Source organism: Chiloscyllium plagiosum, chromosome 33 (genome assembly GCF_004010195.1).
Source record: "Chiloscyllium plagiosum isolate BGI_BamShark_2017 chromosome 33, ASM401019v2, whole genome shotgun sequence".
NCBI lineage: Eukaryota > Metazoa > Chordata > Chondrichthyes > Orectolobiformes > Hemiscylliidae > Chiloscyllium > Chiloscyllium plagiosum.
Window position 1 is genome coordinate 11,510,371 of NC_057742.1, and position 19,976 is coordinate 11,530,346.

At 43.7% G+C, this 19,976-nt stretch overlaps 1 protein-coding gene across 4 annotated transcripts in view; it reads left to right on the top strand.

Annotated features, from left to right (window-relative positions):
* The window catches only part of LOC122539828 (thyroid hormone receptor alpha), a 352,280-nt gene that overhangs the window by 187,448 nt on the left and 144,856 nt on the right, over positions 1-19,976 (top strand). For 3 of the 4 annotated variants that reach the window (XM_043674921.1, XM_043674920.1, XM_043674922.1), the window contains one exon: positions 17,907-18,120. In XM_043674921.1, coding sequence (XP_043530856.1) covers positions 18,068-18,120 — 53 coding nt within the window. In that variant the 5' untranslated portion in view covers positions 17,907-18,067. Of the gene's footprint in view, positions 1-17,906; positions 18,121-19,976 lie in introns of those variants that run through there. The other variant, XM_043674925.1, reaches the window with a different exon arrangement.

Genomic DNA, 19,976 nt, shown 5'->3' on the forward strand with positions numbered 1-19,976 from the left:
GTGTAATGAGGAACTTCCTTTTGTCTTTCTGCTAGGTCAGGCATGGGCGATTGTCAACAGAATGGACACAGTCTTGCTTCCATGGTCTTATCTTGGCCTTGGAGAAGGAGCTTCATAAGCCTATCTGAACCTTTAAGACCCTCTACATCCAATATCGATTTCATAGCTTTCCACTGTTACTGTTCCATGATGTGGGGGGCAGGGGGATGGATTGGTGTTCACCATTATCTTCAACTCAAAAATCTATCATCATTGGGTCAAAATTCTGGAACTTCCTACCAAACAACACTGTGGGTCACATCCTCACGATAACTTAAAGTTTTATAAAAAAGGTGATATGTCAGCTCAGACAATGTATTAAAGGTGTGAGGTTAGAGTCTGTCTGTAACCCAATCTTGAGTCAGGCTGGTTCTGTTTCCAAATTGGGAATTTATAAAATGTTATATGGATTGACTGCCAGCAAGTTGTGTGCTTTTATCTCAAGAATGTGACTTAAAAGAAACATATTAATGAACCGAAATCTACAACCCATCCTAAAAGAGGAAGGACTTAACAGCAATCTAGGTTTGTTCAATATATTGTTTTAATTGCATGACACTGCAATCTTTTGCTATAAATTCTGTGTCTCACAAACCAGCCTCACTTGTTACCTGAAGAAGGAGCGTCGCTCCGATAGCTAGTGCTTCCAAATAAACCTGTTGAACTATAACCTGATTTTTTAACTTTGTCCACCCCAGTCCAACACTGGCACGTCCATATCATCGTTGTCAATAAAGGTGATTCCCCCATGGGTTGCTGTCCGATGTTCCATTCCACATAGGAGTTTTCTTGGTGGTGGGGTGGAGAGTGGGTGATCAAGGCATAGCTGACAGTGTGGATATGGTACCCCTTATAGGTGCCTCAAAAAGCACAGCAAGACTACAACGGACATCTACTCCGGTGTTTTAGCAAGCACTGAGGGTTGCAAATGGGCACATCCAGATCCTCAACCTCAGCTACAAATCTTTTCAAAAACTCACTGGCAGTAATTGCTGTTCTGGTCCTCTGCCTCCAATGCCTGTTGCAGCTTTAATATCGGCTGACAGCTGCTATTGGGGAATGCTGTTTGCAGCTTTTGAGAAATTTAAAGGAATATTTTGGCATCGGGCATTCCAGCCTCCAGACGTGCTACAACAGTATGAGCTCCAAGTATTGTTGTGCTCTGATATGACATTAAGCTACCTGAGAGTGTGTCCCTTGGCATTACGCCTAGGAACCCTCCAACCACAAGGGATGAACTCAGATTTCTCCAGTTTCCTCATTTCCCCTCCCCTCACCTTGTCTCAGTCCCAACCCTCGAACTCAGCACCACCTTTCTAACCTGCAATCTTCTTCCTGACCTCTCCGCCCCCACCCCCACTCCGGCCTATCACCTTCACCTTATCACCCTCACCTTAACCTCGTTCCACCTATCGCATTTCCAACGCCCCTCCCCCAAGTCCCTCCTCCCTACCTTTTATCTTAGCCTGCTTGGCACACTTTCCTCATTCCTGAAGAAGGGCTCATGCCCGAAACATCAGTTCTCCTGCTGCTTGGATGCTGCCTGACCTGCTGCGCTTTTCCAGCAACACATTTTCAGCTCTGATCTCCAGCATCTGCAGTCCTCACTTTCTCCCTTGGCATTACCTCTATTGCAGGGAATCCTTCCTCCTTCAGTGACACATGGACTGGCTCCCTCTTTCCCACCTCTCATCCATACGGCACTAACCATGGTCTTTGTCATCAGTACCTGGCCCATTAGGTTACTGACTGTGCTGGAATACAATTCTGCTGCTGCTGCTGGCCCACGGGGCCTCATGAGTTGCTAGCTCTGTACAAAATCTATTCCATTCAGCACAGCAGTGGTGCCATCCAGTATATTGGAGAGTACCCTCAATGTAAAGACAGGACTCACTCCCAGCCAGGACCGTGCAGTGGGCACTAAGACCAAGGCTGTCATTGACAGATGGATCTGTGACAGAAAGACTGATGAGAGAATAAGGTCAAGTAGATTATTACACTGACTGCCGTAGGCCCAGTCCTTCAGGACTCAGCTGCAGTTAATCAGAAATGATGCTACTAACCATTCTTGGTGATAGACATTGAAGTCCCTCACCCAGAGTATATTTTATGTCCTTGCCACCCTCAGTACTTCCTCCAATTAGTATTCAACATGGAGGCATTCTGATTCCTCAGCTGAGATGATGGGGGCAGTACATGGTGATCAGCAGGAGTTTTCCTTGCCTGTGTTTGGCCTATTGCTATGAGACTTCATAGGGTCAGGAATCAATGGTGAAGATTCCAGGGCCAACAACCTCCTATCTCTGTGCCTCTGTCTTTGGAGGGGCCAACCTGCCAAGGGATACTGGTAGTTGTGCCTGGGATACTGTCTGCAAGGTATGACTCTGTCAGTATGCCTATGTCAGGCTGTTGTTTGACTGGTCTGTGAGATAGCTGTCCCAGTTTTGACACAAGTCTCCAAATGTTAATAAGGACCAATCTTGCATTTTTTGATAAAAACTTTGGGAATAGTGTGGCTTATCCCAGTGAGAAGTGACAATGTACACAACCGACAATAAAACAGGGACTGTACACATCCAACACAGCCACCTGGCACACAAGTGACCCCTCAAAACCTCACCTGGCTGCAGTCATGGAAACCGTGACCAAACCTTGGAGCACAGGTTAACATCTTGCATCTGATTCAGGTTTGAAGGCAAGATCCTGGAGTTACGTTTGCTCTCCACCTGGGCATTGGACAGCTTAAGGAATTTGATGTTAAGACTGTGACAGCTTCTGCTTCTAAAGCTATGGAAAGGTGATGATCATGGAATGAGAGGGTCTACTCAGTGGTTAGATGAAAAGGACATGGAGAGACTGAAGGTTTCACGTACAGAGGTTCCCGCAAGATGTAGGCCCCTGTATATAAAATCAAGTGAGAGATAGAAATAGAGAAACGGACTGATAATAAGAGATAGATACAGAAACAGAGACAAATATTTGTAATTTTGCATTGATTTTTTCCCAGTTGCACAGTCACGGTATTAGCCTATCACACACCATTTTCTACCTTCAGGCCAGAGATCAGCGAAACCCATATCTCCAATGCTGTGCTGCCCAAGCAGTTGAGTAGTAAATGTAGGGTCTGCTCAAAATATTTCCAGACAGTTTGTGTTACTGGACTCTGGATTTCTGGACTGGGGAAGTGGCATTAAAAGTGGAACTCCTATTCAAATCAAAATAAGCAGAGTTTGACCAAATAAATAAGGGCTAGTATTTCCAATTCCGGTAATACAGCCTCCTGCATTACGAAAGCCTCTTTTTTCTACTTATTGTTTTTGAGCTTCAAATTTCGTTCATATGCTTGCATTTATAATAGCAAGCCCGAAACCTCTCTGTACAGACTGTCCCTGGCAGCTTTCCAAACAAACACTGTCTTCTCCACAATTAAGATTCTGCAGACACTGGCAACGTGAAACAGCCCAAAATATTACTTCAGAAAGATCGTAGAATTGGTGCAGTTTTTCTTAATATTCCCTGGATGTGTTTTGAAAATTCTAATGTTGAACCAGATGGTATTCCTTAAGTACATCAAAGATTACAGTACAATTTTAAGAAAAGGCCTTCATGGTTGAAAACCACTAACTGATAGTTTAAGGTGGTCTTAGGCGGGGAATACAGACTTGTGAATGCATGCTCACCACAGTTATCTGTTGCCTAGAGACAAACCCTAGAGACAACTGCTGCTTATCCAGTCTATGAAAGAAAATCTCTTGGCCGTTGACATAGGGCTGTGTGAGCCGAGTGTTTACAGTACTGGCCAAGCGACCCACGAGGCCGAGAGTTCAAATCCCACACATCGCAAGTTGGTGAAATCAAATTTATTAAAATTATTGGTTTGTGGGCTGTGCAGGTCTGGGAGCATCTGTGAAGAGAGAGAAATAGTTAATGTTACAGGTCAGGTATGACTCTTCTTCAGAAGTGAATGTGGGAATGTTGGGACCTAAAATCCACAGAAGAGTCATATTGGACTCAAAACATTAACTCTGTTTCTGTTTTCACAGATACTGCCAGACCTGATGAGTTTCTCCAGCACTTTCTGTATTTATTTCAGATCTCCAGCATCCGCAGTACCTTACTTTTATTATACATTCGGGAAAGAACCCACCTGATTAATTAATGCTCTTCAGGGATGAAACCTGTTGCACTCACATGATTTGACAGCATGCTACGTGGTGATGTTCACAGAGATGGGAAGTAAATGTGGCCTTCTCAGTGTTAGCTCCATTCACAGGATCCAGGAAAAAAGCAACAGTGATATGTTGGGGAGAGGTGGAAGGTGAAAGAGACAGCTTTATGAACTCTCCTTTAAAGGAGAGCATAAGACTATAATTCTTCCTTCTTAGTCAATGCAAGTCTGTTGATGTCAGCTGCGATTTAGTTGGTAGGACAGTCACTCAAGAGGATATGGTTTCAAATCCTTCTCCAGAACCTGAATGCTGAATGCTAGATTAACACTCTACCGCATTACTGATGAAATTCTGCATTACTGAGAGAATTCTGCATTATGGAGGGAGTTCTGCATTACTGAGGGAATGCTGCATTACTGAGAGAGTTCTGCATAACTGAGGAAGGTGCTGTCTGTTGGACAGGATGTTGAAGCAAGGGCCAGTTTGGAGCTGTCAACATTTTGGAATAGTGTTCAGTCTGCTGGGCTTCCAGTTCTGTGTGTATGCAGGTAAAATAGGAAGAGATACAAGATTTTTTTTACACCTGAGAAACGGCAGCTACACGGGGTGAACCTGAATAATGGGTTAGTACAAAACTGCAAAAGTAAAGCACTCAATGGGAAATTTCTGGAACAGCTTCCAACCTCTGTACAAGGATGCATACCTGCCACCTTCTGGTTAAACTTATATTGCAAAATAAAATGAGGTGATCTGGAAAGAGATAGTCCTTGCAACAGTTCTGCACTTTCATTTTTGCCCTTATCCTCAGTTACACCATCCTGTAAGGACAGAGAGTCACTGCCTCTAATAACTGGTGTGATGAGGCAGGGAATGTGCAGATTGTGTAATGTTGAGTAGATTTATCCTGACATGCTTAGCAAGCAGAGTTTACTATTGAAGACAAGCTTTCCTGCAGGGCATCTCAAACTTGTGTTTGTGTTTTGTTAGCTCAATGAGAGGGATCACTCACCTGATCACTGAATTAACAGAAGTACACCTTGTGGTATGAACTCTCTGCTCCAGCTGCGTGAAAGATCTTCAGATTAACATTTTTAACACAAATTCCTCAACACACCCAAGAACTAAATGTTCCAGGCGTGTAAAACTTTGGGACACAGCAATTAGCAATGGAACTGGAGTGAGTCATAAAGTAGATCACACACTGACAATACGTTGTGCCATAAACTGATAAACTGAAAGACTTCGGTGCCTCTATCTGTGTTTCCTCTGTGCAATCAATGCATTTGTCTTTACTCCTTTTAGCTCTGTTGCTGCTTGCTGTATCTTTCCCAAGTTTAGTGTTTGATTTCCAGTATCTCTGTATTCTGACATCCTCTACTTCGCAATGTGCTGATATAATTTGTTCTTGACAAGTGAACAACAACATTCTCTCACTCAGTTTTTCTCTTTCTGTTTTTCTTCCTTTCCCTGTTGTCCATCCACAACCATCACCTTCGTACCCTCCTGGTCATCGGGTTTCCATTCAAAACTCTTCGCAAGTTTTGAGAAGACTTGTAGCTCAGGTTGAGGCTCTTGATGTAGGTTTGCTCGCGAAGCTGGAAGGTTCATTTTCAGACGTTTCGTCACCATACCAGGTAACATCTTCAGTGAGCGTCCAGACGCTCACTGAAGGTGTTACCTAGTATGGTGACAAAATGTCTGAAAATGAACCTTCCAGCTCAGCGAGCAAACCTCCATCCATTCAAAACTCTTCTCACAGGCAGTCTGCCCTCCCAATTTTGGTCTAACCTTTCAACACTGGTCAGAATTCTCAATCTTGTTTTCAGTCCCTCGCCCCACCGTTTCTCAGTCACATCCTCCAAACCTCTCCACAAGCTGAACACATATTCAAACTAAAGATACACGCAAGCTTACAGGTGTACCCAACCTTCTATTACTTACCGAGTGAAAGAAATATACGTCTGAATAACTCAGAAAAATAACAGAGTTTTCTTTCAAAATGATTTAAGAGGTTCCAAGTATCTAAAATATGTTAAAATGAGAATTTCTAAATATGACCTCGGTTGAACCAACTGGATTCCTGCCAGTTAACTGAAATGTTTATAGCTTTTTTTTAGAAGACTTTTTTCTTCTCCAATATTATTTTCTTTCCCCCAAACTGTCTTTGATTGCTTGGTGGTCATGAAAGCAGCTCTAGAAAAACAGTCAAGTCCGGCTAATCTGTGCACTTGGCTGTTGATGCCAGTGCTCTGAGAAACCTGAAGCAGTTGGATCTGGACAATGGCCAGGGAGAGGCACAGGGTGGGTAACACACTGACGTGACACGAGGAACTGCACATAAGTTGCAATTGCTCATTCCTAGACGGCTCGGAGGAGATCAGAGCCTTTCCCTTCCAAATAGTTCCCCACCACTCACACTGCGGCTTATCAGGTGACCCCCCCAGTCTGTGCTAGATTCAGAAAACAAGAGACAAGCAGCGAGAGGCCCCCATCTTTCGCTCAGACGTGCTGGATCACACGAAGCCACGGTGAAATGCAGTTTATTTGATCTTTCTAAACTAATGCGACATGCCATTGAAGCTTTTAGTCTTACCCTGGTCAGGACAGAAAATCGCCAGAATACCAAACCTCCAAGGTTTGGAGGAGCCTGTGTTGGGCTGGGTGGACAAAGTTAAAAATTCCACAACACCAGGTTGCAGTCCAACAGGTTTATTCGGAAACACTAGCTTTTGGAGCACTCGTCCTTCATCAGATAGCTGTTCTTGTTGTCAAGAATAACCACCTGATGAAGGAGCAGCACTCTGAAAGTTGGTACTTCCAAATAAACCTGTTGGACTATAACCTGGAGTTGTGTGATTTTTAACTTTGTAAATCTCCAAGGGAACACCAATTTATGCCACATGAAGAAAGAGGGCTGATTGGTCGGCAAGTAGACCCTGACTTGTCAAGGCATTTCCACAGATGAATGAAAGAACAGAAACTTGAATAGAGTGTCTCTTCCTTGAGGTTCTGTGTGACCAGGCGACTATTAGTTTACTTCATAAGTTTCCCTTTTGAGTTAGTTGATGTCAAATGAGACATGAAAGAGGCACTGCTGTCATCTCTGGAGTTGTTAGTAAAGCAAGGTTGAAAAGATCAGACACAGCTCCTACTCCTGACCGTTGACTTTCTCAAGGTTGTACACATGAACAGAGCCAGGTTGATTCAGAGGGTTGATGTCTTGTTCCCCTCCACCACACTATTCTCTCCATGAAGGTAGGCTCTGGCACAGCTTAGGCTCACACATGGCTATTTGACATGAATTGGAGGAGACCTTTTGGTATCTGTGAATCTGTAAACCAGCCAAAGTTAGGAGAGAAGAAAATGAAAAGAAACCTTGCCTCTCCCACTCAGGTATTCAAACAATTCAAACATTTACAGTAGCAGCAGTGTGCACCATGTACAATATACTCTGCAGCAACTCACCCAGGCTCCTTCAGCAGCACCTTCCAAACCCACAACCTCTGCCATCAAGAAGGATAAGAGCAGCAGATGCATGGAAACACTATTCCTTGTAATTTAAGTTTTCTTCCTTCAGCATTGCTGGGTTAACATTCTGGATGTCCCTTGGAGTATCTGCACCCAATGATTCAAGAAGGCCAGTGCACTACCACCTTCTCAAGGGCAATTAGACATGGACAATAAACCCTGCCCTTCCCAACGATGTTCTCATCCAATGAATTAATGAAATAACAAATCTGATGAGATTCCAACTGCTGTAGTTTTCAAAATGCGTCGAAATGAGATTAAGACATCAATGAGAACATGTCAAAACTCCTAGTTGGCTGTGAAGTGTGTTGAGATGCCTCAAGGTTATAAAAGACAAGATCGTTTCCTAGTTTCCATAAAGTGTTGGGTGCTGTCTACTGTTGGTGATGTAAATGTGGAAAATCAGCCAAAAATGGGATACCTTCGCAACATGAACACAGTGGCTTGGATTTTACCTGGAGATGAACTAAGCCACCCATGCACCAGAGTTAAAGATTTTACTGCAATAAAACCAGGCTGCTGTGCAGGGAGAACCCCCAAAGGAAGAGGTGGCAAGGGAAGGCACAGCTTCAGTCACTCAAGTGCGCAACGTCCGCCCTGAGGCACTGGATGTTCTGCCCTAGACAGCTGGCAGTCAACCAGCAGTATGCCACCTCCAACCTGTGCCACCCTCATCTCCATTCACCTCAGTCATTTACCGCATTGACAGTGCCCGCTACCCCCACTTTGGAGACTCTCATGCCCACATCCTCAGGTCAGACCTTGTCTTTAACTGGGTGACCCGCTCAAAGACAGCTTCTTTATTTGGTCTCCTCTGGGACCATCGCACCAAAGGTTCCCGAGATTGATCCCCAAAGATGAGAGGTCTGTCTTATGAAGAGGGGCCTGTACACTCTGGAATTTAGAAGAACGAGGGAAGATCAAATTGAGGTATTCAAGATGATAGAAGGTGTGGATTAAGTAGATGTGGAGCGGAAGCTTCCTCTTGTGGGGCATTCTAGGACAAGAGATCATAGTCTCAGGATAAGGGGCAGCAAATTTAAACAGAGTTTAGGAGCAACTACTTCTCCCAAAGGGGTATGAATCTGTGGAATTCACTACCCCAAAGTGTGGTGGATGCTGGGACAGTGAGTAAATTTAAAGAGGAGTTAGACAGATTTTTAATTGGGAATGGGTTGAAGGGATATGGGGAGAAGGCAGGAAAATGGGGGTGAGGAGCATATCAGCCACAATCGAATGGCAGGGCAGACTCGATGGGCCTACATCTTATGGACTTCTGAACAAAGCTCCCACCATATGCACATCTAGATTCAAGATTCAGGCAAATCAACTCAATATTGGGTTTTAATTCTTGAACAGGAAACTCAGTCCATGTCTAATAAAGAGAAACTCGACCAGTCTGACAGCACTTGTGCAGAGAGAAACGGAGGTAACATTCCGAGTTCCAGTATGATATTTTCTGAACTCCTTTGGCAGAGTCTATGGATTTGAACTGTTAACTCGGTTTCTCTCTCCACAGGTGCTGCCAGACCTTCTGAATTTCTCCAGCATTTCTGTGTTTTTTATTTTAGATTTCCAATATTGTGTATTTATTTCAACCCTGTGTGTTTGTTTGTGTGAATGTGTCTGTGTGTGTTTTTCTGTGTGAATACGTATGTATGTGTTTATGTACTTAGAGAGATTGTGGTGTAGTGGTAATGTCACTAGGCTAGTGCTTTTGTGGTAATGTTCTGGGAATGTGGGTTCAAATCTCATTTTAGCAGTTGATGGGATTTAAATGCTGAATAAAGCCTGCAGCTGAACAATATTCTCGGTGATAGTGAAGCTATTGTCAATTGTTGCAAAAATTCATTTAGTTCACCGTGTAAAGGATAGAAGTCTGCTCTCCTTACCTGGTCTGGAGAGAAATAAAACTGCTGATGCTGGAATCCAAAGTAGACAGACAGGAGGTTGGAAGAACTGAAGAAGGGTTATACCCAAAATGTCGACTTCTCCACCTCCCAGCGCTGCTTGGCTTGCTGTGTTCTTCCAGCCTCCTGCCTGTCTGCTTTGCATATGCCTCCAGGTAAGTATGTGGTGACTCTTACCTGAAATGACCTAGTGAGCCACTGCATTCAAGGGTCATTAGGGATGTGTAACAAATGACACTTACACCAGTCATCTCACATCCCATCAAAGGATTCATGTTAGAAATGTCAATTGTTTGTGTGTATTTATGTTTGTATAAGATTAGATTAGATTAGATTCCTTACAGTGTGGACACAGGCCCTTCAGCCCAACAAGTCCACACTGACCCTCTGAAGAGAAACCCACCCAGACCCATTCCCATACATTCATCCCTGACTAATGCACCTAACACTACTGGCAATTTAGCATGGCCAATTCACCTAACCTGCACATCTTTGGACTGTCGGAGGAAACCGGAGCACCCAGAGGAAACCCACACAGACACAGGAAGAACGTGCAAACTCCACACAAAAAGTCACTCAAGGCTGGAATCAAACCTGGGTCCTTGGTGCTGTGAGGCAGCAGTGCAAACTGCTGCGCTACCGTCCAACCCCGGCATGATATATATGTACATGTGTATGTGATTGCTTCTATGTGTTTTTCATTACTCGTTCACTGGATGAGGGCATCGCTGGTTGGGCCAGCATTTATTACCCAACCCAAACTGCCCAGAGCACACTTAAGAGTCAAACACATTGCTATGGGTCTGGAGTCACGTGTAGGCCCGACAAGGTAGGGATGTCAGTTTCCTTCACTAAAGGGCATTAGTGAACCAGTTGGGTTTTTCCCCAATAATCAATTCACAGTCACCATTCCATTCTTTTTTATTAAGTTCAATTTCAAATCTGCCATGGTAGGATTTGAGCCCCAGAACATCATATGGGTATCTGGATTAATAGTCCAGCAATAATGCCATTAGGCCACGTGTTTATACATCAGAGTTCATCTCAGTGCATCTTTGCTGGTATCTAATCTGTGGGACCATAGAGTGTATTGAAGTGATTTTATGTCGCCTTATTTTTAATGTTTCTTGTGCAGAATTTTGCTGTGTGTTTTCTGCATGCAAAGCGAGTATGGTCAGCTGGAAAATACTTATTTTAAAACAGAGAAACATATGTCATTCTAAAATTCAGGACATTCAATGCTGGATTCAGAAATGAGTCTGAGTTTAAAACTGGAATTGCTTCAGCAGACATCACAGTTGGTAAGAATGGCAATACTGCGTTTGCTTTTTTCACAATGTGAGCTTTACCAAATGACTTGCAGAGCTAGTTAGACATGCTCTGAGATTTGTTGAGATTCTGAGTATTTGCTGGAGCTGACGGTGATGAAAAGGGAAGTGCAAGGACCAAAGGGAATGTGGTCCCCATAAGCAGAAATATCCCTGTCCAAGCCACGACATCCAGCATGGGTTTGTCAACATGCATCCATACTGAACACTGTGCGGTGATCCAATGGAACAGGTTTGAGAGGCTGAATGGTCTACCTCCATTCCTGCAGAGTCATACAGCACAGAAACAGAAACTTCAGCCCAACCAGTCCATGTCAAAAATAATCGTAAACTAAACTAGACACACCTGCCCGCTCCTAGCCCATATCCCTCCAAACCTTTCCTATTCATGTACTTACATAAATGTCTTTTAGATGTTGTAACTGTGCCCACATCAGGAAGTTCATCCCATGCGTGAATCACCCTCAGTGTGAAACATTTGCCCCAATATCTCTTATAAATCTCTCTCCTCTCACCTTAAAAATATGCCCCCTAGTCCTGAAATCGCCCACCCTATGGAAAAGGTACCTACCATTAGCCCTATCTCTACCCGTCAAGATTTTACAAACCTCTACAAGGCCACCTCTTAGCCTCCTATGCTCCCATGAAAGAAGTCCCAGTCTATCCAGCCTTTCTTTATAACTCAAATCTTCCCAGTAACATCCTGTTAAATCTCTTCTGAACCCTCTCCAGTTTAATAAAACCCTTCCTCTCACTGGGCAATCAGAACTGAACACAGTTTCCAGAAGAGGCCTCACCAATATCCTATCCAGTCTCCACATGACTTCCCGGCTCCTATACTCAAAAAACTGAATAATGATGGCCTTTTTAACCACCCTGCCTATATGTGACACAAACTTCAAAGAATCGTGTACCTGAAATCCTAGGTCCCTCTGTTCTACAACTTGACCCAAGATCCTACCCTACCACAGCTCTGCTAACGGGCCATGCAGCAAAAAAGATTAAATAATACTCCTTTAGAGATCTCAGGGTGGATTTTCATTCACCAGGAGTTCTGCACTGTGCCCAGTATTATGCCTAGTCATTTTAAAAATGTAGGCCAATGAATTTGCTATGTCTCCAAGTCCTCTAGTTCTGCACAAGGGATTCCTCAAGGTAAAACGTTTCCAGTAAAACTTCGGTTAAGCTTCTCAAGACTGGGATAAGGGACGTCACACACGGGCAGAGATTGGAGAACCTGAGGCCATCCTCCTTGGAGAGAGATTTGATGGAGGTGTTCAGGATGACTGGAGAACTGAGGGAGAGAAGCTGACCGCAACATTGCTATATCTGCTCATCATAAACAACTCAGAGTTGATCTGTTTAACCTTATTTTATATTATCTTCTGGTATCGCCTCTTATTTCTAATCTGTGTGTAGAGGTCTTGAGTTACTATTTCTTCTCACATGTCATAATTAATAAACTCACACTTCTGTTGATTCAAAAAAGTCTGGCTAAATCAGAGACAAAAAGAGAAATTGCTGGAAAAGCTCAGCAGGTCTGGCAGCATCCATGGAGAGAAATCAGAGTTAATGTTTCAGGTCAAGTCTGATTTCTCTCCACAGGTATTGCCAGATTGGCTGAGCTTTTCCAGCAATCTCTATTTTTGTCTCTGATTTACAGCACCTTCGGTTCTTTCGTTTTTTTTAATTTACTGGTTAAATTGGCTCCTTTTTAAAGCATAAATTAATCTGGGTCTGAGAGAAAGGAAGGTATTCTTTTTAAATGGACCTCACTGCAACCAGTTAAGAGACTAGCTGATTAAAAACATTCCTCAACTGGGCACTTAACAGTTTAGGGGAACACAGTTGGGAATGTAGTAAATGGGTGAATCTTTCCAGAGCTGTGGTTCTTGAAGAGGTAATATAAGTAGCTGAATAGCTGTCCAGGAATTTGTCCTGAATTGACATCTGCTTTTAATTAGAGGCACTGAGTAAAAGGTAAAAGTACAATGGTTGCTTTACAACACTGGAGGAGAAAGTGAGGACTGCAGATGCTGGAGATCAGAGCTGAAAATGTGTTGCTGGAAAAGCGCAGCAGGTCAGGCAGCATCCAAGGAGCAGGAGAATCGCCGTTTCGGGCATAAGCCTGAAGAAGGGCTTATGCCCGAAACATCGATTCTCCTGCTCCTTGGATGCTGCCTGACCTGCTGCGCTTGTCCAGCAACACATTTTCAGCTCTGGTAGGTCACTCTGCCAGCCTGAGGCACAAACCATATTGACTATGGACTAGCTAAGACTTATAGAGAGGCTCTGGTTTTTGGTGGTTGTTCAGGCAGAGAGGAGGGGGGTATCAGCAGGCAGCTCTTATGCTGAGGTAATGGATGCGGGAGGGGGGCGCGACTGTTATTGGGAGATGAACCTGAGGTTTTATGGGGGGGAAGGTTAGGGCTCCTAACTAGTCAGGGCCTAATTTTGAGTCCAAATAAAAGACTCCTCTTCTGCACCTTCACAAATAAAATCTGTAAGCTTCCTGAACTCCACCTTGCCCCCGTCACACCTCCCCCCGTCTCTCAGTATTATCCATAATCTACAACGTCACAATCCTCCATTGAGAAATGGATGTTGATTGGTTAGTTTTGAAACTGAAATCCATCTGAGCCTGTCAAAAAAACCAACATATGAAGCGAAGCATTTATAATCAACAAATGGCTAGCACGGGCATTATGGGCTGAAAGGGCTTTTTTCAGTATTGTCTCTTTATGTGATGATTCATGATATTAATGGACAGATCAGGCAGTCCACGTTTCTCACAGCATAGCTTGTTTTTCAAGGTGCATTTATAGTATTGGGTCGCTACCCTGCTCCCATTGTCCTGTTGTTCTGTTAATTTCAGCATTAAATAGGCACTTGGAAACACGGAGGCACGTTTGGCAGTGCAGCACATTGCACAATCATGAAGGAGATCTTGTCTGAGAGTTGGTGTTCCATTCCTGTTACTCTAGGGTAAAAAAAAATGAAAGATGTATGAGCCCTAGACCAACCACTCATTCCCCCTTATTGACATTAATTATAATCTGTGGTACATGCGAATATTTTGTGTCCATGTAATGTGGATTTTTCATTGAACTGACTGAGGTTATTTTTAACTTTATCCTTGAAGCAACTCATTCTTTATACTATGGACCTGACTGCTGTTGCTGCTGTTCTGTGCAAACACTTTGTAATACCATCTCTATCTGTGATGTACAAATTGATTTAACTTTTATTGTGAAGTCTAAATGGCCATGATCAGGACAAGGCCACACCTGTTGGATTTAGAAATGTTCCCTTCTTACAGTGAAGTTCTACTGAGAAGGTTAAATAATTGAGTGGAGTTCACATTAAATGGTCTGAGGGAGGAAGAGTTTGATGTGTCTGTTGTCATCTCAATGTTCCTTATATGTGTTTAGATTAGATTAGATTTGCCACAGTGTGGAAACAGGCCCTTTGGCCCAACCAGACCGACCCTTCAAAGAGTAACCCACCCAGACCTATTTACCTCTGACTAATGCACCTAACACTGTGGGATATTTAGCATGGCCAATTTACCTAACCTGAACATCTTTGGACTGCGGGAGGAAACTGGAGCACCCAGAGGAAACCCATGCAGACACAGGGAGAATGTGCAAACTCCACACAGACAGTTACAGAAGGCTGGAATCGAATCTGGGACCCTGGTGCTGTGAGGCAGCAGTACTAACCACTGAGCCACTGTGCCGCCCAATGCTTTTAAATGGAGGATTGGTCACAGCCTGGAAGCTAGGTTCCTGTGGTGTGCTTCAGCTCAGGTTTAATAGCACATCAGTTGCATTATGAAGGTGAGAGTAGGTCTTGAACGCAGATCTTCCATTTAAGTTTGGCCATCATTGGGCTCAGCCGGATTCTCATATGTAAAAGTGTCAATTCAAAGGAGAGTTATCCTTGAGCTTCGGTTAGCTATAACACAGTGGTAATGCCATCAATGCATCACCAACTTACACTCTCAGGTCAGGGAGACTTAAGAGTTTTTCAGATGAGGAAGAGGCTCAGTGATATTTGAGACAAACGAGATGAATTTGATAGCAGCGCAAAAATCATCAAACAGAAATGACAGCAGCTAAAGGCTTTGCTTGACTTCTCTTTCCCCATCAATGATTAATGTTAATATATTGTACGAGACAGTTGCTGTGTATATAGATTCCCATGGCTTCATAATTCTATCCCCCAAATGTTAATGTGCAGGAGCATGACACTTTCCATCTCGTCAAATGGTCCCACAATAGCGTTCGTGCTGTGTGATCGCTCATTATCATGGAACAATTGTGCCTCCCTTTGCTGCTGTGTGACAAAACCTGATGGGAAATGAACCAGGTGCAGTTTGTGGTAGATGACAGGAGTTAAGAAATCAGCCTCATAGTCCCCGTGCCTTTGCCAGCCTCTGGCATATGGGTTGGTATAGGTACACCTGGGAAATGAAAGGCATCGACTGAAAACCTTAGAAACCTTACACCCTGCTCCTTCCTTCTCCTCCGACACACGCACCCAAAAAAAGGGGGCACTTTGTTTCCAGTTTTGAAATGGCCAGAGCATCGGGCAACTTGCATCAGCCCAATTATTCTCATGACATTGTAATGTGAATTGTGGGAAGGGTCCTACCCCTGTAAGGCAAATGTATTACAGCAGGTTGAGAAATCCTGTGAATTCAGACTCCAGAACCTCAATGCTTACACTCATAGAACCCCTGCAGTGTGGGAGCAGGCATTTGGCCCATCAGGTTTACACCAATCCTCCAAAGAGCATCTCGCCCAAACCTAGCACCCCCATCCTCATACCTCCATATTTCCCATGGTTAATCCACCTAGCCTGCCTGGACCTTATGGACAATTTAGCACAGCAAATTCACCTAACCTGCACATCTTTGGACTGTGGGAGGAGACTAGAGCACCCAGAGGAAACCCACGCAGACACAGGTAGAATGTGCAAACTTCACACAGATAGTTGCCCGAGGCTGGAACTGAACCTGGGTCCCTGGCGCTGTGAGGTAGCAGTGCTAACCACTTTATTGCATTAGGTTAAATGGAGATTGATTTGTAAGTTGTGTCATCTTCATGTGAATTTTTGTGGCCAGTATTTTGTGATCAGGATTTTGTAAGTGTGCATGGAGAGAAGTGGAAAAAGGAGAAATCAGCATCTGAGGCCACTGACTCCTCTTATTGGATAAGGTTCCTTTTGTTTGATACATAATCCAATGCAGCAGTATGACCAACCTTTAGAACTATTTATGTGATATCACAGCATCCACATGTCTCTTCATTTATCGAAAAGCAAAATACCAAGGATGCTGGGAATCTGAAATAAAAACAGGAAATGTTGGAGAAACTCAGTAGGTCTGGCAGCATCTGTGCAAAGAGAAACAGAGTTCACATTTCAAATCCAAAGACTATTCTTCAGAATCGAAGACTCTTCAAAGAACATTAACTCTGCTTCTTTTTCCACATATACTGCCCGTCCTGCTCAGTTTCTCTAACATTTTCTGCTCTTATCTCTTCAGTCAATCCATGGGTAGGACAGTTGACTCAGATGGAATGGAACAAAAACTAACTCAGTCTTTGTGCTTTATGATTACTCAGTGCTCTGACTTTAGTTAATTTTGTGATTTTGAAAATGGGGTGAGGTTTTCTTAAACTTGACACGTTGCTTGATTAGGAGCCAGTGTAGATTAACAAGTCTGGGGTGATAGATGTCCAGGACTTGGACAGAATCCGTGTTTGGGATGACCTGAGATTTATTGGGAAGAGAATGTAGCAGGCTAGTCGGGAGGCCGTTGGAATCGTGAAGTCTGGAGATCACAAAGGCACAGCCGAGAGTGTCAGCAGCAGGTGCAGTGAGGCAAAAATGGATTCAAACGATATTGTGGAAGTCTTCATGACAGTGCCAGTATGTAGTGAGAAACCCACTTTGGGATCAAAAAGAGCACTGAGGTTACAGATAGTCTAGTTTAGAGTCATAGAGATGTACAGCACGGAAGCAAGCCCTTTGGTCCAACTTTTCTATGCTGACCAGAAATCCTAACTTAATCTAGTCCCATTTGCCAGCACTTGGCCCATATCCCTCTAAAACTTTCCTATTCATATACCCATCCAGATGCCTTTTAAACATTGTAATTCTACCAGTCTTCACCATTTCCTTTGGCAGTCCATTCCATGCACACACCACCCTTTACATGAAAGAGTTGCCCCTTAGGTCCCTTTTAAATCTTTCCCCTCTCATCTTAAACCTACGCCCTCTAGTTCTGGATTCCCCCACCCCAGGGAAAAGACCTTGTCTATTTACACTATCCATGCCCCTCACATAGTTGCCAAGGAGATGGGTGGAGTCAGTAACTTGGGATTGCAACCAGTAGCAATGGCAAAAACAATGACTGCAGATGCTGGAAACCAGATTCTGGATTTGAGTGGTGCTGGAAAAGCACAGCAGGTCAGGCAGCACCCAAGGAGCAGGAAAATCGATGTTTCGGGCAAAAGCCCTTCATCAGGAATACAGGCAGAGTGCCTGAAGGGTGGAGAGATAAATGAGAGGTAGGTGGGGGTGGGGAGGAAGTAGCATAGAGTACAATAGGTGAGTGGGGGTGGGGATGAAGGTGATAGGTCAGGGAGGAGGGTGGGGGAAGGTAGCAAAGAGTACAATGGGTGAATGGGGGTGGGGATGAAGGTGATAGGTCAGAGAGGAGGGTGGAGTGGATAGGTGATGGTCAGAGAATGTCAAGCATCAACAGAACAGTATGAGATATAACCATTGGGATGAAAAATGGTGGAGGTGGCGGAAGTTGAGATAATTTGAAGTTAAGAGAATTGTTCGCCATCAATGGTGTTCTCTCTACAACCAGAATTTAACATGTTGGTAACAGTCTCTGTTTTGCTGTCCTTCTGAAGGATTTCATTGCTCGCCATTCCGACTGGGCTGAGTCAGCAGGTGGGAATTCTGTCACAAGACTGAGACACAAGAGTGGTCGGTCACAGTGAGAAGAATGTGCGTGGCCGCTTGGCTGTGGATACCCACCCCTTTTGAGACATTTTGAATGGAAGAGCCCTGAATGGAACACACATCCAGCGAGCTCCCAGCTCTTTTGAAGGAGGATGTAGACAGGTAAGACATTTGAATTTTAAGCAAAATAATAAAACAATCTTTTCCTTTGATTGGTAGAGTGGAAATAGTATGCCAGAATTAGGCCAGACCTCAGAGACAACAAGAATGGATGTAGTGTTGAGTTTCATTGGGAGATGGTAGTATAGTTTCAACATTATTAACCAAGTAATACAGAGGCCCAGACTACCATTTTGGAGACGTGTTCGAATCCTATCACAGTAGTTGGTGGAAATTAAATTCAATTTTGATTTCTTTTTATTATTGTCACGTGTACCTAAGTACAGTGAAAAGTTTTGGTTTTGCGAGCAATACAGATCATAACATACAAGGGCATAAAGATCATAGAGTGCTTACACAGAGCAAGGCATAGAAGGTTATGCACAAAAGGAGGTGCACAAAAGCAAGATCAACATTAGATTTGAAATTTGAGAGGTCTATTACCAGCGGGGAAAAAGCTGTCCTTGAATCTGTTGGTACGTGTGTTTAAGCTTTTGTATCTTCAGCCTGATGGAAGAAGTTGGGAGGGGTCTTTGATGATGTTGGCTGCCTTTCCGCAGCAACAAGAAATGTAGATGGTGTCCATGGATGGGAGGTTGGCTTGTGTGATGGTCTAGGTCATTCAATGGATTAATTTAGAATATAAAACTAATCTCAGTTATGGTGACCACATTCTCATCAGTTGGAAAACAAATCCATTTGCTTCACTAATGTAATTTCGAAAGGAAAACTCCTGTCCTTAGCTGGTCTGGTCTGTGGATGTCTCCAAACCTGCAGCAACGTTGCTGAACTCTAAAATGTTGAGCAGGGCCCCTCAGATTAAGGTAAATTAGGGATGGGCAACAAATGGCTAGCTTTGGTTGCCGGGATGATAATTCAATAGTTCCAGCAATATCCACATCCTATAGAAGAATAAAATAGAAGACAAACATGGAGGGTCCAGGAATCAGAGTGAATAAGAGAAAGGATATTGATAAACCCTACTGATACTTCATGTACTGTCCACATTGGTAAGATCATTCTAACCTTTTCTATCTATCATACTGATGATGTGCCCCCCTCATATATCTTTCTTCTTCCAATGCCCCTCCTCCATGTCTCTGCAATCTCTAACGTTCTCTTCTTCACTCAGAAACCTGTTCATTGTCTTCAGAATCCAGCCTGGCCCTTAGCTCCCCAATCCCAGCTACACTTATAGAGCTGGATCAGCCTAAATTGTCAAGAATCCCTATTTGACATGATGCTATCAGTAATGTCCAGTGTCACTTACCAGCCAGTAGCAACGAACCACAAGCTTTCAGTATTGTTGACTTGTTTTCCTCATCGAAATGTTCAAAGTGCAAAGGGTTTTGAGTAACATGGGGAGAATTATATCAGTTACAGGGAACAGTGGTGCAGACATCCACCAGAATGCAATGCATTTGTGGTGTAACATCTGAAAATGTTATGAGCAAGCAGCATAAATATTTTGTGATGGGTAAGGAAGAGGTCACTGTTTTGTTAACGTGAGTGTTGGAACATGTGTTTGCACAAAAATTTTGCTCATGAAACTTTGTGTAAACACAACTTGGAAACTACAATTTTTACTGGCGTTTCTTGCTCAAGGATAATGGATGTAATATTGATTGTGCCATATACAGGGGAACCTCGATTATCTGCATGAGATGGGCGGGCACTATTTCATTCAGATAATTGATTATTCGGTTAATCAATTCAATGCCTTTTCAAACCCCGTCCAACATCACCCCCAGCCCCTGTCCAAAATCGCCCCCCCCCCCCCGCACCCATCCAACACCGCCCTCCACACCTGTTCAACACCGCCCCCCACCCCCGTCCAACACCGCTCCCCACCCCTGCAC